The sequence below is a fragment of the Dipodomys ordii genome, unplaced genomic scaffold (assembly GCF_000151885.1).
Source record: "Dipodomys ordii isolate 6190 unplaced genomic scaffold, Dord_2.0 Scaffold36, whole genome shotgun sequence".
NCBI lineage: Eukaryota > Metazoa > Chordata > Mammalia > Rodentia > Heteromyidae > Dipodomys > Dipodomys ordii.
The window spans coordinates 2,980,028-3,003,330 of record NW_012267252.1 but is presented as its reverse complement, the minus strand read 5'-3'; the positions used below and the strand labels follow the sequence as shown (position 1 = coordinate 3,003,330).

Sequence of the window (23,303 nt, the reverse complement as noted above, 5' to 3'; positions counted from 1 at the left end):
TTCAGAGCTGTTTGGGTGGGAAATCCCAAGATTTGGGGGATCTGAAATGTGGTCCAGAAGGAAGAACAAGGGCTCTGGGTACACACAGCCCTCTGGTCCTGTAAACTGCCTGTCTCACCACTAGGGGAAAGACTCAGGGCCCCATTGGGTCCTTCAAATGTGGGGAAAGATGGAGTTTGCTCTTACATAGGCCTATGCAGGGACCAGAGTAATGGACACGTTTTCTGTCCAAGACCCAAATACCCAGTCTCATTCTTTTTACATTTTAATTTGGGAGTGGGGGGAGAGAAAATTCTGGAAGGCCTGTTATTTGATTTCAAAATGGACTCTGTGAACTATCTTCCCCAGGATCAATAGAAGAGAGGGCACTGAAGGTGATCCTACTGTTATTTCAACATGAAACCACACTAATGACAATGCAAATGCAAAGTCCCATCCACCCCCCCGCCCCGTCCCGTCCCCAGTGCTTTTATTTCCCAACTGTCACCACTAAGCAGTTCTTCCAGAAAAGGGGGCCAGAAGGATGCCAGCTTCTCAGAACACAGATTTAGTTGAGGGGGCTCAAATGAAGAATAAAACTCTTCATAGATTCTGGTCCTTGCTCTCTGAGGATAGGATGATTTAATTCTGTCTCTTGAGATAGTGGTGCTGTCAATCAAAATATTAGATTAGCCCCTCTTTGGAGTGAGTCATGCCAGTTGCTGATCTGTTGTTTCCATGCCAAGATCTTACTGTCTTCCACACCAGTGAGGAGAAAGACTGTGATATTTTCTCATTAGAACAGTAATAATCATGGCTTTGGTATGATTATAGAATTAAGGTTCTAATTCCATCTTCCCGTTCTCAGTAAGTGTCATTATTTACATGTTGCTACATTACTTCAGAAATCAGAGAGTCCCTCCACCGAGAGACTCCTGCCACACTCTCAACACCACATCAGTCCTTTGTCTCCGCCTTCAGCACAATGAGCTCCTCTATCTTATCTCCTTCTAACAAAGATCAGTAACCATCACATTACTTGGGCCACATCTGGTCTCCCCACAATAATCTTATGCAGCAATTCTCCCACCTCCCCCTCTCTCTGTCTCTGTCTCTCTCTCTGTATACACATTTCCAGACTTAGACTAGAGGCCTGAAATTACCAACAGTACCAAACCCTATTCATGTTACATTTTTCCCCTATGATAATTTAATTTATAAATTGCATACACTAAGTGATTAGCATTTATTCCTATTTACTAACCAATTCCATAGAATAATTACAGCAATACACTATAATAAAAATTATTTAAGGGGCTGGGAAGGTGGCTCAGTGGTAGAGCGCTTGCCTTGCATGCCTGAGGCCCTGGGTTCGATTCCTTAGCACCACATAAGCAAAAAGAAAAAAGCCAGAAGTGGAGTTGTGGCTCAAGTGGTAGAGTGCTAGCCTTGAGCTGAGGGACAGCGCCCAGGCCCAGAGTTCAGGCCCCACAACTGGACCCAAAAAATAAAAAATAAAAAGTACTGATGGCCTCCATTATAAAAAAATTATTTAAAACTTATGAATTGCTTAGTTCTGGTATTCTTCATCACTAATTTATGGACCTCAGTTGATAATGGGTAACTCGACCCCGGAAGGGGAAAATGTGCATAAAGAGGACCACTGCAGTCTATTTTCATCCAGCTGCCAGAATCAAAAACTTAAAAACGCAAATTAGTTTTCTATAGTACTGGAGTAAACCCAAGATAACAGTATTAAAAAGAAAACGTTACATTTCAATGCTGGTCTTGCTCCCTTGAATAATTGATGAGTTCTGGCTTGGCTAGACTCATTTGTGGCTAGGCAAGGTGGTAGGCAGCTGGGAAGGTCAGCACTCTTTCTTCCAGGCTAATTGTTGGGGAAATAAGCAGGCAGTCTTGCAGGAAAGCAGCTCCTCTGGTATACAAACAGGGCTGGAAAATCACACCTTGTCCCAGTGGGTGCTGGCCTCCATTCGGTTTGCACATTACCCAGGGACAGGATGTGAGCAAGGCCTGTGGCTTCAGTTGCCTGGAGAAAGCACTGCCATATCTTGACCGTCCTCCAGTCTGCCTGGCTGGACACAGGCTTCATCTACTCCACACCCACGATTCCACATTCATCTCTGAGGTCCCAATCCAAGAGATATGTGGGAAGAGGACAGGGAAACAGAGCTAGATCACATCTACTAAATTCCTCCCATGCACATAGCAAATCACCTCCATGACTTGTTGGAAACAGAGGCAATAACTTCACCCCAGTTGCTCATACAGCTCTCAGTCTCCACAGGCACCAGAAACAATCACCCTGCTGCTACTCAGAGATTCACAGATCAACCACAAGCTATACTACAGTTGGGTTGGGAGGAGAAACAAGTTTTTTGTTTTTGTTTTGTTTTTAAAGTAGATACACTGTTGAAGGTTTTTTTCAAAATCCCAAAGGATTTTCAGCACCAAAAGATCCATTTGTCTTATGAAGGTCAGGACTAGAAAAGCAATTTTTCAAAGAAAAAGGAAACCTTATTTTGTGACAGGCTCATCTGAGTGTTGGTTAAGATGAATCTCGTGCCCCAGAGCCTGACATTTCTCAATAGGTGGGATGCTGATGAATCGGCATTTTGGTAATTGTGCACATGCATTCAGAGTTTCCGAGCAAGGGGACTGGAAATGGAAATGCTCTTAATAAAAAAATAAAGAAGAAGAAGAAATCAGTAACAGACGAGTGTCCTAACAGCAGGCAAAGTAGTTCAAGGTGTATAAATCCATCTGCAATTTCCTCAGCGTACAGAGGCACTGCTTGCGGGGGAGTGAAGCACCAAGGAATGTCCTAAGTCCAATGCAAGGAAAAGAGACAGATTAAAGACTGACCACAGGACTGTTAACGGGAGGTAAGCCAAGGGGTCCACACATCCTTGGCCCACTCCTACTCTTGCCTTCTACCTTTAAGTTGGCTCTGGTTGTGACTGAGTGTTAGGAAGGAGGATTTCCTTCTCTGGACCCAAGTAATATGGAAAAGCATTCCTATGGCCATGGTGTGGTCAGTCTCTGAGAGATGTGTCCTGGCAGCTTGGTTATTAAGCTTAGATGAAGAAGACACTGGGGTGAAACTTGGAGGAGAAAGAGTGTGTGGGAAAGTACTTTCCACTGCAATGGTGACTGAAAGGAATTCTTCTCTCTGTACTAATAGGCAGCGTCCCCCACATTTTCATACAGATATGGACTCTTGCTTTACTTGTGACACTTTTATCTAGGGAGCCTTTACACCCCATCCAGGAACCATTACCCAAGATATCCAAGATGAATAATGCCATGCTACTCTTTGGGAGCTGGGGATGTGTGGAAAAGGAAAGCCCAATGGCTTGTCTGTCTACATCTTTTTGAGCATCAGTTAAGAATGAGGGACATGGCTACATTTTTTCCAAATTAGATGGAGAGTTCAATTACACAGGCCTGTAGGAGTACAAAGTAGAATTATTGAAATTCATCTGTCTTTGATAGTATTCATCCTCACATAACCAAATACCAAAGGGCAGCCCTGTGTCAAAATTCAATGTGAACTCTGCAAGCTAGCCATCCGTTAGGATCCCAGATGAACTCGCTCCAAGTTTTAATGGGTCCCAAATTTTTATCATACAAGAGACAACCCAAAGGAATATTTCTATTTTCCACATTTCATAGACATTAGCAGTAAAAAGGTTATTTTTAGGGACTCCTAGTATGTTCTTTGAGAAAATACCATCTTTCTTTTCTTTTTTAAAAAATCTCAATGCACATTTTGGTTGGACAATTGAGCACTGAAAAAGAGCCCTTGGTTTTCCTGCCTCCGTGTTTTTGTGGATATGGAAGGATCATCCTGGGGAACCCAACATTATCTCTGGTATTTGGAGAAGAAAACAGGAATGCATGCAGAAGAGAGAATACTAATGGCAGGGGAGGCTAATCAGTGGGGCTGTTTTCTCCCTTCCTTCCTCCCTCCCTTTTTCCCTCCCTTTTTTACTGTACTGATACTAGGAACTCAAGGCCTGGACACTTTCCTTTAGCTTTTTTTGCTCAAGGCTGGTGCTCTATTACTTGAGCCACAGATACACTTCCAGCTTTTGTTGATTGGTTTTTTTGGAGATAAGAATCTCCTGGACTTTCTTGCTTGGTCTGGCTTTGAACTGCAACTCTCAGATCTCAGCCTTTGGAGTAGCCAAGATTATAGAGGTGTGAGCTAACAGAAGTTTCATTTGTAAATTAAAGCAGCCCCAAAGCTGGCTAATTTTACCACCCTTTGGAGGTAATCCACAAGCCACTTAGCAACCCTGACTTCACGCAAATGCTCCAATGGAAAGAAATGCCTATAGGTAATGATTTGTAATCAGATACTCAATATTTTTGCAATATTTGATGCATGGACCTTTGGTTTTTGCAGTCTTAATCCAGTATGAGCAACATATTCATTAGTATTCATTAGCAACATATTAGCAACATTAGCACCCCCTCTAGGGGGTGCAAAATGCATACATGTAGAGGAACAGCAAGGTCCCCAGCAACAGAAGGAAGTCAGGACCTAACAGACTTGGATTCCAGTCCTCATTCTTCTACCTACTTATTACATACCCAACACTGACCCCTTACTTGTTATTTCCCAACAGGATTTCTGCCCATTTCCGAAAGTGGCTGTAAGGATCAAATAAAATTAACATCGGATTTTTTTTAACTTAAAACTCTTATTAATTTCTATGGCTTTTCTTTTTCCCCTTTGTTAAGATGAGGTCAAGATTTTATATGTTCATAAGTTTATGGATCAGAAATTAAACAGGGGTCCAGAGGTGCCTATAGTTTTCTGCTACAGAATTCCAGGCCTCTAATACTTTTTCTATGGTAAAATGGGACAGAGAGGTAGGAACAGTACCATAATGTAGGTCCTATGGATGTCACCTACCCACTAGGATCAGCATCCTAGTGGGTGTTTGTCTGTAAATAGAGGCCAGCCAAATAGAAGAGGAGAAAAGAGGCAAAGGAGAAGAAAGGCTCTCTACCTCCCATTTCCCCTGCTGTACCCATCTCTGCTACACCCTGCAGGGCAGGAAAAGGCTGGCTTTGTTCTTGCTTCTTTATTGTTGGGCTTGCTATTGGGCTGAACACCCACAGTCATGGAAAATGGGGGGAAGGTTGAAAGAGCTCTCAGGGGCACTGGTATCAGCCAGAGACGGAATAGAAATCTCAGCCTCTCTTGGGTTGAGGGATTACACAGCAAGAATGAGTCACTTCAATCTGTCTGACACTGAGCTGCCATGAAGTTTCCCATAATTACTGGTGAACTAAAATTAACCTTCTTTAAGTGGGAAAGTGACAATTAACTGGGTTATCTGGTTAATTCAACTTTGATCCTTTTGGTTGAAAAACAATTAAAAAAGGTCTATTTCCTTTCTATGGAACATTCACAGCACACTTTGGGCCTTCTCCAAGACTTCTTCAGGATTTACTGAAAGGTCCATGATGTTATTTCTACATTTTTGCTGGCATGCAGGAACAGACCATTGAGCTGGTGAGGGTACCCACCTGGCACGCCACATGCCTTGCCTGTTCTGTAGCCAGCAGGAGCTCTTACAAGGCAAGGGAAGCTTTGTTTGTTGGTGGAAAATGATCATCAAGTTGAGAGAGAAAACTGGTGAAATTTGAGAAGGTGGCTAACTTGTCTTATGCAAATAAACATGGGAGTGAGACTGTTTTTTTAGTGAAAAAAATGTGATTGGGAGGAGACAAGTCAACATAAATACCTGTGAAGCTGCAGATCTGAGTGCTTCCAGGTCTCTAGACAGAGCCTTTCTAATACTGAGGGTCTGCTCTCCAGACAGTGAGACCGAATTTGATTCTTGGTGTCTGAGGGTATAGTGGGACTCGCAGGAATAAGGGACACTGTGCAGGTGTTATAGAAAATTGAAGCATGTTCTAACTGTAGGGCAATTGCACAAACACATTCCTGCGTTGGTCATTACTTGCTCGACATGCCTAAGAGACCTACCTCTAGAGATGAAAATAATATAAACGGCTATTTAATTACTCAGTTGCAATGCATGGGTGCAGTTGCTGTGTAGCTCTATGATATTACTTGATTAAAAAGAAAATTAGCAATTTTTCTTTAATTAACATGAGAGGTTAAACCTAATGAAAAGTTGCTCTGATATTTTTACCTAGTGTCCTTTGTATGACCAGTGACAAGGGAATATGACCATCACATAGTAGTACTTAGCTAAAGGCAGAGATCAGAGAGGGAAAGGGAGAAGAGAAATGTAGGAATAAACTACAGTGTTCCATTATTCTTCCTAGTCCTTATCCCTCTACTCTTCAGTCAAATAGTGAGAAAAGACATACAATATCTGACCCCCCCACCCCCCGCCACCACCATGTGTCCATTCACAACCCAGATCCATCCCATCAACAAAGTCATAATGGGGCTGAAGCAGCCAGCAATGCCAATTGCAACCAGCCGGCAACTGCAGTGTATGCAAACGAGTGTCATTTGTGCAATGCACTCTGTCTAAGTGATGATGTAAGTGGCTGTTGGGAGAGATTAGTTCTTATACAGGACCGTGAAAGGCCAGAGACTTCTAGAAAACCCCAGTGGATCTATAGAGACCTGAGACGGCCATGCATGTTTACCTGGGGAGCCTGCCAGAGAGTCCCCTCTGCTGAAGGCGAAGGTACGAGACACAGAGATGGGCACTAGAGAGTCAAGGACCAAAGGTATATGAGTAGTGAAGGAAGATACACACCAAAGGGGAAAGAGAGAGAGAGAGAGAGAGAGAGAGAGAGAGAGAGAGAGAGAGAGAGAGGAGGAGCAAAGTAGTGAGACAGTCTGTTCCTGGATCTTCACAGCTTCACATTTTTCTGCAAAAAAAAAAAAAAAAGAACCTTGCCTTTGAAAATGTGAGAGTCATATCTGCTTATAATGTCACTCTCTGGAAAGACAAAATAAAACAAGCAAATGGATCTTGCTGAAGGTATTCTAGAATAATCAATGAGTAGCAGAGGCAGCACCCCAGTGGAGAGCAGGGAAGCAGCCTTCTCTGACATGCTCCACCTTGAGCTAGCAAACCTGTTCCAGCACGGCACCGTGTTTGCACCGGGCTCTCCCAGCTGCCTGTGACTCCTACTTAATGGCAGGTCCTCAGAGGCTCAAAAGCCAAGTGCATGCTCCTGCCAGGCCTATCCTCAAGGAAGCTGGATCCTGCTCAGGACTCCTAAGTGCTCCTCCTGTGGTCCCAGTGCTGGTGAGAAAGTGCGTTGCCAGAGGATGCAAACAAAGCTACAGCAGCAAGCCCATAGCTTTAATGTGAATTAACTGGATGAGTTAAATCACAGTCACTTTGTAGGAAGTAGAAATACTTTGAGGCATCTCTCCTTATTCCCTTTGCCCTCTTTTCCTTTCCCCACAGAGTTGACTATGGTGCTGGTTATCACTTGGGAATGGTGTGTGTGTGTGTGTGTGTGTGTGTATGTGTGTGTGTGTGGTGTGTATGTGTGTGTGTGTGTCTAGCAACTACACAGGCCTCTTCCTGTCCTGATCTTGACCCAGTGGTGTTTCTCATGGGAATCTGTATCCACCCTATCTGGTTATTCCCAGCTCTCCCAAGGAGCTGAACGGAGGTAAAGGCATGCTAAATTAGGAGCTCCTGTGCGTTTCTCTTTTGTACTATAGGACTTGTCTCTGAAATTACCTATCTATGCTGGGAAGCGCAAGAGGGGAGCTTTGTAAGCATTGATTCTGACATGAGAAGTTAATGAATATTTGAGTAGGCCTATCTTATTAGACACCCCACAGTGTCGAGAAGAATCTAGTTGTTCTTCAACTAAATGTGTGCATCATCAAATAGGGGAGATTTATTCTCTCCTCACTGCACAACTCTTAGGCACCTGCTCCTCCTGGATATTTGTTAATGCTCAGAACTGTGGAGAAGGAAAGACAGTTGAATGTTTACCTTTAGTTAACCAGTTTTAAAGGAGAGATGAGTACTGAAAGTTCACTCCTGTCTTTTTGATAAAACTGAAGGCATGTGTGTGTGTGTGTATGAGTGTGTGTGTGGTCAAAACAGACTTTGAAGTTATGGCTTCACTTGCTGGGCTAGAGCTGTACCACTGAGCTGTGCCTCTAGCCCTTTTTTGCCCTGGTTATTTTTGAGATAGAGTTTTGTCTGTCATGGACTACCTATTTATGGATCCCATGAAGTAGGATAATAGGCTTGTGCTACTTTATCCAGCTTTCAGTTGGGAAGAGATTTACAATCATTTTTGCCATGCTGGCCTCCTCCCAAGGAACTAGGCTTATAGGTGTGAACTACTGGCTTCAGCTTTAAGTGAAGGAGTTTGTCAGAAAGAACTAGAAGTAGCAAGAAAGGAAAAGCGGAATCTAGAAAACATTTTCCTCCTCCTCCTTCTCCTCCTCTTCCTCGTTATTATTATTATTTTAAAGAAAGAAGGACCTCTAACATGCGTGGGCTAGGGAGCCTGATAAAGCCCTTTCTTTCTCAGAGTTCCACCTCTTTTTTCCTTCTCCAAGAGCTAAGTTGGGGCCAGCACATCCAAGAGCAGATCCTAACATGATGGGTGGTAGAAATCTCTTTTTGGGAATAAGGTTTACTCTGCCCTGGAGCCTGGCCCTCACTCATCCAGTGTTCTCATACAGAAAATCGGTGCTTTGTGCAGCAACCTTGCTAAGCGTTGTTGGCTTATATATGTGTCCCTGTGTACCATGGTTGGTTGTTTGTTTAATTTTACAAGATCTCCTTCAACTTAAGTTCTATAATCCTGTGGATGTGGCAGGTACTTAGCCTTCATCTCAGTCACCTACTGGGTTAGGAAGGGAATTCACGCAGTAACTGTTTCACTATTTCCAAATAGCAATTTCATTCCATCTAAAATATATATTCCCTGCGCTGTGTGCACACAGGGATGTCCCTAGCTAAGTCCTCGGCTTGCTGGATGGCTTGGTGCAAATAATGTACTTGTTCTCATTCTAAAATGGCATCTAGGTTGTTATATCCTAGGAACTCTGACATCCTGTTCTGGAATCCACTGACAAATCCCAGTCTAATGCCCTGTGTAAGAATACTTTATGAGGAGAGGAAATACCTAGCCTGCGTGGTATTAAAGTGGCTACTTGTCAACACTAACTGCTGCAAGCAATGCAAAATTCAGACCAGTGAATCAAAAAGAAAATGTAGAGAAGTAATTCTCTGTGTATCACACTTAAATCACCATGAATGTCATGCCCTCTAAAAAACAAGCACAATAACTCTACACAGAGAGCAGCAAGAAGGAATAGCACAGAGGGCCAGAGCAAGCCAGCCATTAGCCCTGCGCCAGTCCGCACCAGCAGCATGCATGGGCAGCTGACACACATCCCATCTCCAGCTGAGAGGCAGCAAGCAAGGGCCGTGCCACAGATTGCAGCAACCTCCCACTCCATCCCCAACCTCCTCATCATCACGGCTACCTGAGGATACCACCACAGGTACAGTAATGGCACAGCAGAGTTTTTAGGTAAAGGCCAATGATGAATTACTACTGCTGAGAAGGAAAGAGCACACACATCGCTTGCCTGCATTCCCTGGAAGGTGGCAATTAATGGCGCCGCACTCACACCTCGACGCCCTCCCTCCCTCCACATTCATCACCTGTGCAGAAGCAAAGCAGACACAGCAAACATTCCAGACGCACAGAACCTAAGCCCCCAAGGTCTCTGGGTACCTGGGAGGAGGCAGTGTTCCTGGCAGGGTATTACAGAGAGGCTGCCAGCATTTGAGTTAGCCCAGCCCAGGTTCAAAGTGCGTGGGTTCAGACCCCCAGACAGGGCTGAGGCAGGACCATGGTGGGGAGGACGAGGAAGGGGTTTGAAAGATACATACGAAAGACGGAGGATCCAGCCAGACTTCCGACCTTCCGTACATCATTATCTAAAGACAGAGGGACGCAGTGAGTTGGTTTCAGAGACAAGTCAAAAATCTCTCTACTTCTACTGTACCTCCCACCCCGCCTCTCACTAGCACCAGTGATCCCTATAAAACGCAGGAAGTCAAAGGGGAAAGCTAAGTAACTTGTCCTTTCAGACTGGAAAATACATTCGTTACCCCTAACAATGGACAATGTGATTTGCTTTTCCCAACTTACACTTTTCCTCATCTAAAGTGATAGTTATAGCCATTTAACAGAGGCAGAAACTAAAGCCAAGGAAGTTTAATGGCTTGTCCAGGGTCCGTAACAGAGGTTAAAAGAAGAGGTACGATTTGAGCCCAGATGCTTTTCCCGAGATCCTCTGCTTCCCCGATAAGTGATGGCTTGGAAACAGGAATACCTGAGCAAGCGGTGGTCATGATGGCTGGTACTCCATAGTAGGTAAAGGCTCCATTCTCGAAGCGAAGGCCTTCCTTACCGACCTCTACCTCCACTTTACCCTGCAGACAGAAGCAGCATACCAGGGCTACGTGTGCACTTCCAGGTCTATTATTAACTAGTACCTAAGCACTTTTACTTGTGTAACACATAGATTCACATTTTGATCACAGAGCAAACAATGTGAGTCCTGTTTTAGATATATATTTCACAAGGAGTATTTTCAATTTTACTTTTTGAGACAGGATCTTGTTACGTAGCCCAAGCTGGGCTAGAACTTTTCATCCTCTTACCTCGGCTTCCTGAGTGCTGGGGTTATATGCATGCACTACTACACTTGGCTAAGAAGTAAGAGTTTTTCGTTTTTGTTTTGTACTGAGATTGAATTCAGAGCCTAACAGATATTAGTAGAGTGCTCTATCATTTCAACTAAATCCCCAGCCCTGTAGCAAATTCATTTTTTCATTTTCCTAAAGCACAATTTAGTTATAAACAACCAACCTTTCCTTGAACACAGTAATGATTCTTCTAGAACATACAGGGCTTCATACACTACTCCACCATCACAGTCGGAGATTAGTCCATTTCCAAATGTTGTTGAGATAGAATCCAATCTCTGATGGAGCTTGCTGAATTCCTATAGTAACAGCTAATGTGAGCACATTAGCTGCATGTAATGTCCAGTGTGAGTGGATGGCTCTGACACTATCAGATGCACTGTGTTGACTTGCATTCGGTCAGCCCTAGGAGCCCATGGGATCTGTAATGTTTACCACTGGTTTACAGATGTATCAACTTTGAGGCTCAGAAGAATCATTTGGTCAAGGTGAGTTGGGAAATAGCAACTTTGGGATTTTTAAAGACAAATCTTTACAATTTCTGAGACTATGCATTTCAACTATACTTTATTCCTTTCAGATTTTATTTGAAAACTAAGGTGTTTTCCCCCCAAATTTTATTAAGCATAAGATGAAGGATTGCATGGGTTCATTACATTATATTGAGAGTAGAACAGGACCCATCTCAATTTCTAGCAGTGAGGAAAGTGACTTCATTTTTGGAGAGGCTGAGCATTTCACTGAGGCTATTTGGAAGGAGGTATGTGGTGTCGGACAGGAGAGGCTGGGGTGGAATGGAACAAAGAGGCCATTTCTAAGTTAATATGAGCCTTATCAAGTTCTCAGAAACATCAGTGCATTTAGGCGCTAGAAGATTCTGCTGAGAAGAGACAAGGAGTCAGGGATGGATCTTATTCATGATGGTATGCCAGTGTGCATCTGACACTTAAGGTCTTGAGGAAGTCCTTACAGGGAACTCTTTCTTGCAACCACTGTCTCTCTTCCTAGTCTCTGGAAGCAGGGAGATATAGTGAAACAGATAATGAATATACTTCACCTGTCTCCAAGGACCAGTGAAGATGACTGAGAAGGTGAGAGTTCAGCTCCACAGAGGAGGCCTTGAGCAAGAAGGATCTAAAGTTTAGGTGGTGGTGGACAGGCCTACTTCAGGGAATAAACAGCTGAGCTATCAGGTATCCACAGGACAGTGCTTTTGGGAGTTCAGAAAAAGAATTGCTTTGCTAGGGAGTTAAGTCTCTCACCCTAACCCAAATGGCTGAATGGTCAGACTCTCAGCCATCAGAGAGGCTCTCAGGACACCAGCCTTCCCTGCCCAGGCTCTTCCTGTGAGCCACACAACTGGCCTTGTTCCCCTCTCCCCCCACTGCCAAGGAAGCCAGAATCTTGGCACCAGGCACCGAGGGAAGCAACCACTTCCCCTTTATGTGGGAGATGCCCGCTTGATGCCCAGGTTCTCTGACTCCACCACTCACCTGCAGAAGCAGCACAAAGTAGTCCACAGGGCGGTTGCGCTGGTAGAGGTAGTGTTCCGGGGCCTTTTTGTTCCTCTCATCAAACTTCAGCTCCTGGATCACATTGGGATGTTTCAGAAGCCGGAGCAGGATCTTCTCCGAAAGGTACAGGGACTTAAAGGGCTCCACTTCTAGAGGACAGAGGGAGGCAGCAGGAATCAGCACCTCTCAGACCTGTTCATCCCACAGCGGCAGCTGGGAAGGGGGAGAGGGGGAGCAGCTGAGGACATCTAGAATGTACCTTTGCATGCTCCTTGGCACCAGGCTGGGAGGGGCTTCTGCCTCCCCCTGGGATGAGGGAATTTTAAACCCAAATAGGCATCTCAGGGCCTTTCCCTGCCCTCTGAGGATGTGTCCACTTTCATTCATGTCTCAGGAGAACTGGCCACCATTTTGGAACTCTCCCTTTTTATACTAATTTTCTCTCTGATTATATTTAAAGTTGGGCATAGATAACTAAGCCATGTAGACAGCAAAGATTTTAACAGTACAACAGACTGAAATACAGAGAATTGGATCCAGCTTATTTGCACGGGATATGTCTAAAATCCAAGGTTAGTGGAGGCAGTTAATAAGCAAAATGGTAAGTTTCAATAATGTGAAGTCTCACTGTATCAACATTTATGAATTAATAGGCATTCATATAATAATGCTTACATAATTATATTAAACAGATACAGGTGCTTTGCTCTGGAAATTAGCCATTGGTTCGCAGAAACCTGAGCCTGGCATGGTGGCTTTAATTCCAGTATATGGGAGGCTGAGGCAGACTAGCCTGGGCTACTAAATGAGATCCTAGCTCCACAAAAGGAAAACATCAATTGAAAATAAAAAAGAAATCTACATTCATAATTAAATCACATGTTGACAACTCTAAGGAGGTCCTACCTTCAAATGTCTAACATTTTTATTAGCTCCTGGAAAAGAACTAATTAGTACCCATTACACACTCAATAAATATGTTGCATTTTATTAACTATTGAACGTGATAAATAAGATCACTCTGGGTCAACACATTAATTGGGCATGGACAAGTGGGTCAGAGAGTTGAAAGACAAACTACTTTTTTCTTAAAGAATGTAAGGTCTCTCATCTTTTCTAAGTCCTTAAGACTCATAATCTACCTTTTTTTTTTTTTTTGCCAGTTCCAGGGCTTGAACTCAGGGCCTGGGTGCTGTCCCTGAGCTTTTTCGCTTAAGGCTAAGGCTCTACCACTTAAGCCAAAGCTTCATCTCTGTTTTTTTTTTTTTTTGGTAATTTATTAGAGACAGGAGTCTCATGAACTTTCCTGCCAGGGCTAAGCTTTCAATCATGATCCTCAGATCTCAGCCTCTTGAGTATCTATGATTATAGGCATGAGCCACTGGTGCCCCACTTTCATAGTCCTCTTTTTTATTTAAAGAACATGTGGTTCATAGGCCTCTACCTCAGGGTCTTGTCAGTGCATAGGACGATGGTTTGGGACCTGAACTTGAACTGTAGGAGAGAGAATGACCTTGGAGCAGGTAGGGGTAAATTACAGCAGTGGTTTCTTTAGCTCTTTCCTCAAGCAGTAGAAAGAGTGGAGTTGTACTCACTTCTAGTGAAGACAATAAACCTGAGGCTCATTATGGTAGTAGGTGGTGTGCTGTCATCCTGTTACCCAAGAGAAGGTTCTGCTTGCAACAGTGATGCTCAGTGCCAGCCAGATGTTAGAGTGGGGTTGGAAGATATAATATGTATGGGGCCTGGTGCCACCCTAGATCTTGCTAGAATCCCTCTAGGGTGGAGACTGGAGGGGGGTGAGGGAGGCCTTACCTGTGGCCATGAAGCGGTGTGTGGCCAACAGAAGCTGCGGGGAGATCTTTACTCTCATCTCCGAGTCGGAAAGCTTGAACAGGGAGAAGTCATGCCGCTTCCTCTCCCGGTGTGGGACCCTCTGCTTCTTCCGATTGTCAGCTGCAGTGTCACAGGAGACAGATTGCAAAGCCATCTCAGAATCATTTTTGCTGGGCTTGGATGTTTTCCCATGGAAAATGGCTCACTTCAGTACATGTGTAACAAAGAGAGGGCTAGGAACCATGTCTTCTACTCTCACCAGTGACTTATCTTTTGACTTGTATGACGTTTGCCTACATGTCCCCTTCCTTTCCCCCATAAGACTGTCACTTAACATCTTTATCATTCCAGAGGCATTCCTTCCACTTCCTCCCTTCATTCCACTGATGTGTGTGTGTGTGTGTGTGTCTGTGTGTGTGTGTCTGTGTATGTGTGCACACGTGCGCGCCAGTCCTGGAGCTCAAAGCATGAGTGCTGTCCCTGAGCATTTTTGCTCAAAGCTAGTGCTCTACCACTTGAGCCAGAGCTCCACTTCTGGCTTGATGGTGCTTAATTGGAGATAAGAGTCTCACAGACTTTCCTTTCCTGTGAACTGAGATTTTTTTCAGCCTTCTGAGTAGCTAGGATTACATGCATGAGCCACCATTGCCTGGCATTCCTTTGATTTTAACAGTGGATGTTTGGAACGTTAAGGTTGTTCAAATGCCTGCTAGTTTTTGTCAAGGCCTCGCCTACCTTTAAGTTTGGTTCCTTCTTGGTGCAAAGGGAAGGTGGATTTTTTTCTGTTTGTTTTTGTTTTTTTCTGTCTTAGGGTATCAAAGCTTTTGGCTACCAGGAGCCAATTTCTGAAAGGTTGTTTCTAGTAAACTAAGGATCTTTAACGGAAAGGAATGGCTATCCCAGAAGATGAAATTCAGATGAAATACTTCGTGGAATCTCCTTCCAGGCAGAGAACATGCATTTGTAAATTTGGAAAACGATGCTTTGAAAAGGCTCAGTAGCCCAAGCACCACTGTCTGCAGAGAGAAGTTCAGGCTGCTCCTGAGAGGCAATGGAGATGAGGGTAAAGAGCAGGAAACAGTGATAGGAGCCAGGCAAGGCCTTGGCCCAGGGATTCGGGTTGAAATTTGAAAATTTGAGAAACTCGGGGGGTTTGCTGAAAGGCGGGAGGGAAAAGAGCTATATGCAAGATGGCACATTGATGGTTTTGGGGTGAGGGCAATGTCACGGCCATCTCCCTTGTTCAAGGACCCCTCAGTGTGAGTCGTTTTAAGGGGAGGTGAAGTCTGTATCCAGCAGAGATGACACAGGAGAAACATGGGGCAGAAACAAGGGTAGAAAAGCCTCTGCTCCCTGCCCCGCCCCCCCACTTGGGGAACCCAGTGTTTTATTTAGTCCCCTTTCCATCCAAAAGCCAGTAGATCTCCTTTTCCTGGTCTTGGCTCTGTTTCTGGAAGATTCCTTCTGAGAACACTTGGCTAGTATGTTCCCGTGACTCAGGGTGATTTGATGTAGGGCATCATGCTGTGGCATCACAGGGCAGAGTGGCTGGTACACATCAGCATGTGAGGCTTTCTCTGGCAGCCTTTCACACTGTGCACCAAACCAAGTCACGCTGAGACTCTAAGGGGGAAGTCAGATGACTGTGGAATAGCCAAGGCCTCGCACTTACTGTAGAGGTCAGTTTCATCCAGGATCTCCGACTTGATGATCTCCTCTATGATGTCTTCCAGTGTGACAATGCCCATCACCTCATAGAAGGGGTCTCCTTCTCCTTCATTATTCACACGCTGCACAATGGCCAGGTGAGATTTTCCTGGAAAAGCAAATGAAACCATTGTGATCCATCTGGGATCATTAAAAGGTTTTCCCTTGTGACAAGATGATAAAAGCTTCTGTTTGGCTGGTACAAGGACTAAACTCATTCTAGGACCACCTAAAACTCTGAAATTCACATGCAAGCCTGAATAAATGCAAACCTTACACTTTATATGGTTGTGTATTGCTTAATGATACAGCAGGTTCACAGATACATTGTTGTTCACGTGGCTATTTGAACACCCTAGACTGTAACTATGTAAACTAAGATGGCTGCCACAACCCTAGGCAGAATAATCATATGGTATAATCATGATATATGCAGTCTATTGTTGACTGCAGCATCATGATGTGATGCTTGTATTTCATAACATTAATGGACACCTGAAGTGTGCTATTTACAGAGTACAGTGTGAGATTTCAGTCCATTTGAAACAGGTGGCAGGAAATCTACCTATACCTGGGCCACAGGGGCATTGCTCAGGTTAATGATAAGCTTTTATTGGAAGCACCTGTTGGAAGTTTATTTTTCCTTCATGCTGACATGTTGGGGGCTGTGGAGAGTTCATTCTCTAAATGCCAACTGCTTGGCTCTTTCCTAGGCCCTGCCCACTTTGAGTGAAGGACTGACAGTCCCAGTGAGGCAGGTGGACAGTCCTCAGCTGGACTGCCAGCATCTAAAAACACTCTGAACCCAAAGCATGACTCTGGCTCCAGAAGGCACTGCCCTGACAAACACAGGGCTTTTGCCACCATGAGCCTGGATGAACTCTAAAGGACCACAGCCCCTTCTGCCCAAGCCAGTAGGGGAGCACTTCCTTCCCTTGGTGGCCTAGTAGTAGGCCTGAAACTGGTCAAACACAAGCCTTCATTTGCATAAGGGACTGCCATGAGTGATTTTAAGGACTCTGCTGTGATTGGTGCCAACACAATCCTTCATTTGCATGAGGGGCTGGACTTGCTTGATGCAGACAGCTTATGACACCTACTTTCTGGGGACTGTGTGGCTTACTTTGTGAGCAGCCAGAAGACCCTTTCCTGTCCTGCCTCCTAGTGTTCCAACACTAGGTCCAAATGAAGACTTTTCTTGAGTGGTCTTTCTTGCAGCACTGGGAAGAGAGGACATTGTATTGCCTAACAACCTAATGATAACAGTTCACATTGACTGAGCTCTATGTACCAGGCACTATCTGGAGCACTTTACATGTGTTGATTTATTTACTTCTTATGCAGCAACTCCAGAGGCAAGTACTATTTTTACCTCTATTTACAGATGAAAGAACCGAGGCATGGCTTGGTGAAGATACACACCCAAAGTTGCACAGCCTACAACAGACATAGCTGGATGGTGGGTGAAACCTGGTGACTGTTGTTAGTCCTAACCTATGACCTGAAGTCTAATATAATGGCCTTGCTTCATGTCAGTGTGTTTTCTCTGCAGTATAGATAAATTTCCCAGCCCTATCTCTGAAATGCAAATCTGTTTCTTGGTTATGAGACATTTCAGGAGAAATCTGGAGTACTGACTCAAATGTTTTTCTTGCCAAAAGAAGAAAACAAAGGAAGTCCATGCTTCATCAGCTTTTCTTGGCCATTGTTAAAAGTAGCCCACACAAGGGACAGTCAATCTGCCAGATGCATAATTAACTATTAAAATTTCACCACGTAGCTACCCTTTGGGAGTTTGAACTGAACTTGGAAAGATGACTTAAAAAAAATCACGTAGCATTTCTTCACACTTTCAGCTGTGTCTTTGTCCTGTTTCTATACTCATCCGGTCATGTCATGGCCCTGTCCCCAAACCCTCTACCCCAGCTCCCTAATGCCTGCAGAACTGAGTCCCAACTCAATCATTTGTTAGACTCAAGGTTGCACAACATCTCTCTTCCTTGTCTGTATAACTGCATGCCCTGCTACATCCCCTCAGAGGTCTGTACTCTACATTCCTGCCACTGCCTCAGTTTTCCCCAAATGCCATCCTGAGTCTTAGCTTGCACTGTGGCCCACCTTCATCTTATCTCTGCTGTTTCAGTTCAGGTATCAGGTCTCCTAGATTGGCCCCATTCAGAACTGGAATCAACTCCCACCCCCTTTGCCTGGTAGTCCTAAGCCTTTGATAACTCCCTAAGAGCATTTATCACAATTTACCACCTACTCCTTGTAGGTACTCTATACTGGACAGGTTGGTTTCTTCCGTAGATCATGAGATCCAAGGACAAAGGATTACATACGAAAATGGGCTCCTTCATATAGCAGACAGCTAATAAGGACCTGATAAACTAAACTTAGCAGAAAAAAACTCATAGTTGGTATGATTGATGATATTAAAAGGGGTATTAGAAGTGTTTTTTTTAAAATTATAGGTGTGTGGAGGTACACACCTCTAAGTCCAGCTACATAGAAGATAAAGGTAGGAGGATTGTGGTCTGAGGCACACCCAGGCAAAAACATAAAAATCTGAAAAAAAACCTTATTAAAATCTAAAAGGACTAGGGGCACGACTCAAATGACATCATAGCAAGCATGAGGTCCTGACTTCAACTCCTCCCTCCCTCAAACCTTGAATTTGATTGAATACTATTGTTTTAAATTAAAATTTAAGCCCTGCACCAGTGGTTCTAAAATTATCCTTAAAAAAATGATCACATCCTCCCCAATTGGACTGAAGTCCTAGCTTAAATTAGATTATGTTAATTGTTACAATGTGTACAATTTAATGGGTTTTTTTGGTTTTGTTTTAAATTTCCAACACATTTTTCTTAAGCTTATGCCACCTGTTCTCAGTTTTCTGGTAACATGTGCTAGCAGATGATAAAACAAATGACTAATACAACGGAAGAACTTGGGAAAGGGAGTTCTTCAATAGGAACTTGGGAAAAGGAGTTCTTCAATGTTTTGTATTCAATAGTTAGATGTTTCTTTTTGTAATATGGAGTCCAGAAAACACATACCATAGTCATATTCTCCCTCCATTAATGATTAGTACATACGATAAGACTAAAGTAACAGGTTTTGCTGTTATGCAGAGTACTGTAACTTCCACATGAAAAAGCACAACTATTTAATACTTTATATAGTCAGTCTGAGGCTATATGAAGCATCAGCTTTAAGGTCTTTATATAATATTCAATATAAGACAATGTTCTATGTAATTTACCTAGAAATATTTCATAATCAGTGCACTTTTGTGTGTGTGTGTGTGTGTGTGTGTGTGTGTGCGTGCGTGCGCGCCAGTACTAGGCCTTGAACTCAGAGCTTTGCACTCTTACTTGACTTTTACAATTGAAGTTAGCAGGCTACTTGACCCACACCTACACTTGTGGCTTTTTGCTGGTTAATTGGAGACAAGAATTTTCAGATTTGTCTGCCTGCGATAGCTTCCAATCTCAATCACAGAATGGTAAAATTGAGGCACTGGTGTCTCACACCTATAATACCCTAGCTACTCAGGAGGCTGAAATCTGAGGATTGTGGTTCAAAGCCAGTCTGGGCAGACAAATTCAAGAGACTCTTCTTATCTCTGACCAGGAAAAATCTGAAAGGAGAGCTGTAGCTCAAGTGGTAGAGTACACATCTTTAGTGAAAAATCTGAGGGACAGCTCCTAGGCCTTGAATTTAATCCCCAGTGTTAGCGCGTGTGCGTGCGCGCGCACACACACACACACACACAAACACACGTAATGTACAACTCATTCAATGTACATATAAAATTCTTAACTTTATGAACTCAATAACTCCTGGGTGCTAGTGAGACAGCTAGATGCAGAAGGATGAAGTTGGATTACATCATATAAAAAAGGATCTAAAACTGGATCTAAAAATCTAAATGCAAGCATAGAGTGATTAAAAAACAACTTGTATGAGAAAACACAGAAATAAGTTTTTTTTTTTTTTGGGTCCGGTCGTGGAGCCTGAACTCTAGGCTGGGCGCTGTCCCTCAGCTCTTCAGCTCAAGGCTAGCGCTCTACCACTTGAGCCACAGAGCCACTTCTGGCTTTTTTCTTTTTGCTTATGTGGTGCTGAGGAATCGAACCCAGGGCCTCAGGCATGCAAGGCAAGCGCTCTACCACTGAGCCACCTTCCCAGCCCAGAAATAAAATTTTTGACCTTAGAATAGGAAATGGTTTTTTAGCTAGGACAGCAGAGATACAATCAATCAAAGAAAAAAAACCCAGATAAATTGAATGTCATGAAAATTAGAAACATCTATACATCAAAGGATGTCATCAACAAAGTGAAGACAACTCACAGAAAGAAAGAAAATTGTTGAAAATCACCAGATAAAGGACTTGTATCCAGACTATATAAAGAAATATTACAACTCATGGAAAAAACACTCAAAGGTAGACAAAGGATTTAAGGAGATATTTCTCCAAGAGAAACACATAATTGGCCCACAAACACATGAAACACCTTTTAATCTCAAGCATCCTCATCATTAGGGAAATTCATATAAAATGTGACTGAGAAACCACTTCATATTCATTGGGGTGGCTATAATAAAAATGAAAACAATAAAAGTTGGGGATTGTGTGGAAAAAATTAGGATCCTCAGTCACTGTTGGTAATTTCTGGATATCTTTTAAAATGTTAAACATAAAATGATCATATGATCCAACAATTCCACTCCTAGAGAAATTAAAACACATGGCCAGCATTATTCATGATAGCAAAAATGTAGAAATAACCCACATTTCCAAACAAATAAAATGTGGTATATTTGTACAATGGAATATTATATGGTCATAAAATTAGATAAATGTTGAAACCATTATTATGAAGTGAAATAAGCCAGACACAAAAGGCCACATGTTGTATGATTCCATTTATGTGAGATTTCCAGAACAGACAAATCTACAGAGGAATAAAGGAGACTTGTGCTTGTGGAGAACTGAGAAAGAAGAGAATGGGAGTGATAGCTGCATACCTCCATGAATATAGTAACTGCATTTTAAGCATTTTTGATTTGCGAATTATACTTCTATGAAGTTACTACTGGTACTGGATTTGGACTTAGGTGTGTTGCATTTTCACTTGGCTTTTTCAGCCAAGGCGGGTGCTTTACCACTTGAGCCATACCTCTACTTAATCGGAGATAAGAGTCTCATGGACTTCTCTGCTTGGGCTGGCTTTTAATTGCGATCCTCAAATCTCAGCCTCCCTAGCAGCTAGGATTACAGGTATCCCACCAATGCCTGGCAAAGTAATTAATTAATTTTTTAAAAGAAAGCCACCTGAGCTGAGTGCTGGTGGCTCATGCCTGTAATATTTAGCTACTCAGGAGGCTGAGACCTGAGGACTGCAGTTCTAAATCAAGCCCAGGCAGGAAAGACTGAGATTCTTTATCTCCAATTAAGCACCAGAAAACTGGAAGTGGCACTGTTGTTCAAAGTGGTAGAGAATTAGCCTTGAGCTAAAACAAAGGAGCTCAGGGACAGCACCCAGGCCCAGAGTTCAAGGGGAAAAAAAAAGGCCAACCAAGAAAAAAAAAATAACGAATGCCTGAATAGGAAATTGGCAAGGTTCAATGTCATAAGCCACAAGCTACAAGCCACAGATGTAAAGGGTACCTTATCCTCATAATAGGTTGAAATAAAAATGGACATGGGTGATGGTGCTAATAACTGTTAGATGAGATCATATATTATCATTTTGTGCTCTAGGATGGGGAGTCCAAAAGTAGACACAAGTGAGGCTATTGGGGGAACCAAGAGACAGGGAACCATTTGTGGTGGAAATGGTAAATGGCAGAAGGGGTGAGGAGGTCTGGGTCACAGCCGGGAAGGGAAGAATTTGGGAGCAAACACCACTGAGAGGCTGGGCAAAGTGATTTCATCCAATTGGAGGGATGGCTTAGGAATATTTAAAACTCACAACAAGGGCGAACGTGGAGCAGTGGGAGCTCTAACTTCCCAAGTCACTATATATGTTTCTGGGAAAGTGTCCGCTCATGACCTTTACTATATCTCTTCCCATGGCCAAGTGCTATGTTTGCTTCCTAATGGCCTCCTGGAAGGAGTGACTTTAGTTTGGTTATTTCCTTCTTCTACCTCCTAGTAAATGAGAACTGTGGCCTCTTCTGTTGCATCATCCCTCCACAGACTAGCTGACATTTTCAAATGCCTTCACAAAGTCTATTAATTTCAGTTTTCTTCCAACTTTCTAGAAAAGTGAAATGCCTGTAAAAATAACGTAGGCTAATAATGATGATTATCTTATTTACAGATAATTTCCCAGTGCATCAAGAGGCCTAATATAGAGTACAGAAGGGCCTGGCCTTTGGTGAGATATTTGTAAAACTTCCCAACTCCTTTACTGTTTGAATCCCAAGTGATTCAGTTGGGCCCCAGCTTGCTACAGAGGCACACGTGTCTTAAGCATAGTCCTAAACAAGCCAACTTCTTTTTGACATTCATTGAATAATCCTCACTCATGTGGCGGCCATATTCCTTGCGAGTGGGGGTAGTATTCTTTTTGGATCATCAATGCAACCAAGATGACACGTGCAGACCAGCAAAGCCATGCTGTGCTGCAGATGTGGAGGGGTTTACTAAGCTAAGTGACTTGCAATGTGCACCCTTAGTCACGTCCAAAGCAATGGGGTCCTGGCAGAATCACCCTCCCAGTTTCTAAAAACAGTCAAAGGGACAAATTTTAGGGCTGGCAAGACTAAGAACAAACTGCATAGCATTAAGACATAGCAGAGGCAAGAGATAATTCTTTTTTTTTTTTTTTTGCCAGTCCTGGGGCTTGAACTCAGGGCCTGGGCACCATCCCCGAACTTCTTTTTGCTCAAAGCTAGCACTCTACCACTTGAGCCACAATGCCTCTTCTAGCTTTTTTCTGTGTATGTGGTACTGAGGAATCGAACCCAGGGCTTCATGCATACCAGACAAGCACTATACCAACTAAGCCACATTCCCAGCCCCAAGAGATAAGTCTTTAGATAGGAAAAGTCTCAAGCATTCCTACTTCATGAGGCATTCTCAAGTATCTCTTGACATACTTCTGTGGCATATATTCTGAGCACCAACAGATGGAAAAAACTCAGGGTTGATGTAAAAGGTAAAGAAACAGCCAGACTCATGGCCGTACACTTCCTGAAAGTGAAGGCTACATTTTCCTCTGAGTTGTGGAAAGCATGTTTTATTCTGGACTAAACTGGTCCATGGTTTGAATCTCTGACATATTCCTGTGTCTAGCCTCTATAGCAGCCCTGTCCTGTCCTGGTGGCGTGGTGGCTGCACTTGGCTTTTCTTAACTTCTTGTAGCTGGGGCTCCTTAACTTTCCTTGATGTTTGCTTCCCTTAAGTATCCTCCCATTCTCAGAGCTCCCATCTCTAGCTTCAATACTACCCATACCCCAATGAGACACAAAGTAGAGACTATGCCTCTGTGGCTTGAACCTTGTTTGGAAGACACT

General features: G+C 43.4%; 1 protein-coding gene across 1 annotated transcript in view; it reads right to left on the bottom strand.

Annotated features, from left to right (window-relative positions):
- Positions 1-23,303, bottom strand: part of Cnnm1 (cyclin and CBS domain divalent metal cation transport mediator 1) — a 45,463-nt gene that overhangs the window by 7,992 nt on the left and 14,168 nt on the right. Inside the window, exons 2-7 of the mRNA XM_013017683.1 lie at positions 15,735-15,878; positions 14,042-14,182; positions 12,206-12,375; positions 10,337-10,436; positions 9,891-9,938; positions 6,646-6,708 (exon numbers count right to left, since the gene is read on the bottom strand). Coding sequence (XP_012873137.1) covers positions 6,646-6,708; positions 9,891-9,938; positions 10,337-10,436; positions 12,206-12,375; positions 14,042-14,182; positions 15,735-15,878 — 666 coding nt within the window. The remainder of the gene's footprint in view (positions 1-6,645; positions 6,709-9,890; positions 9,939-10,336; positions 10,437-12,205; positions 12,376-14,041; positions 14,183-15,734; positions 15,879-23,303) is intronic.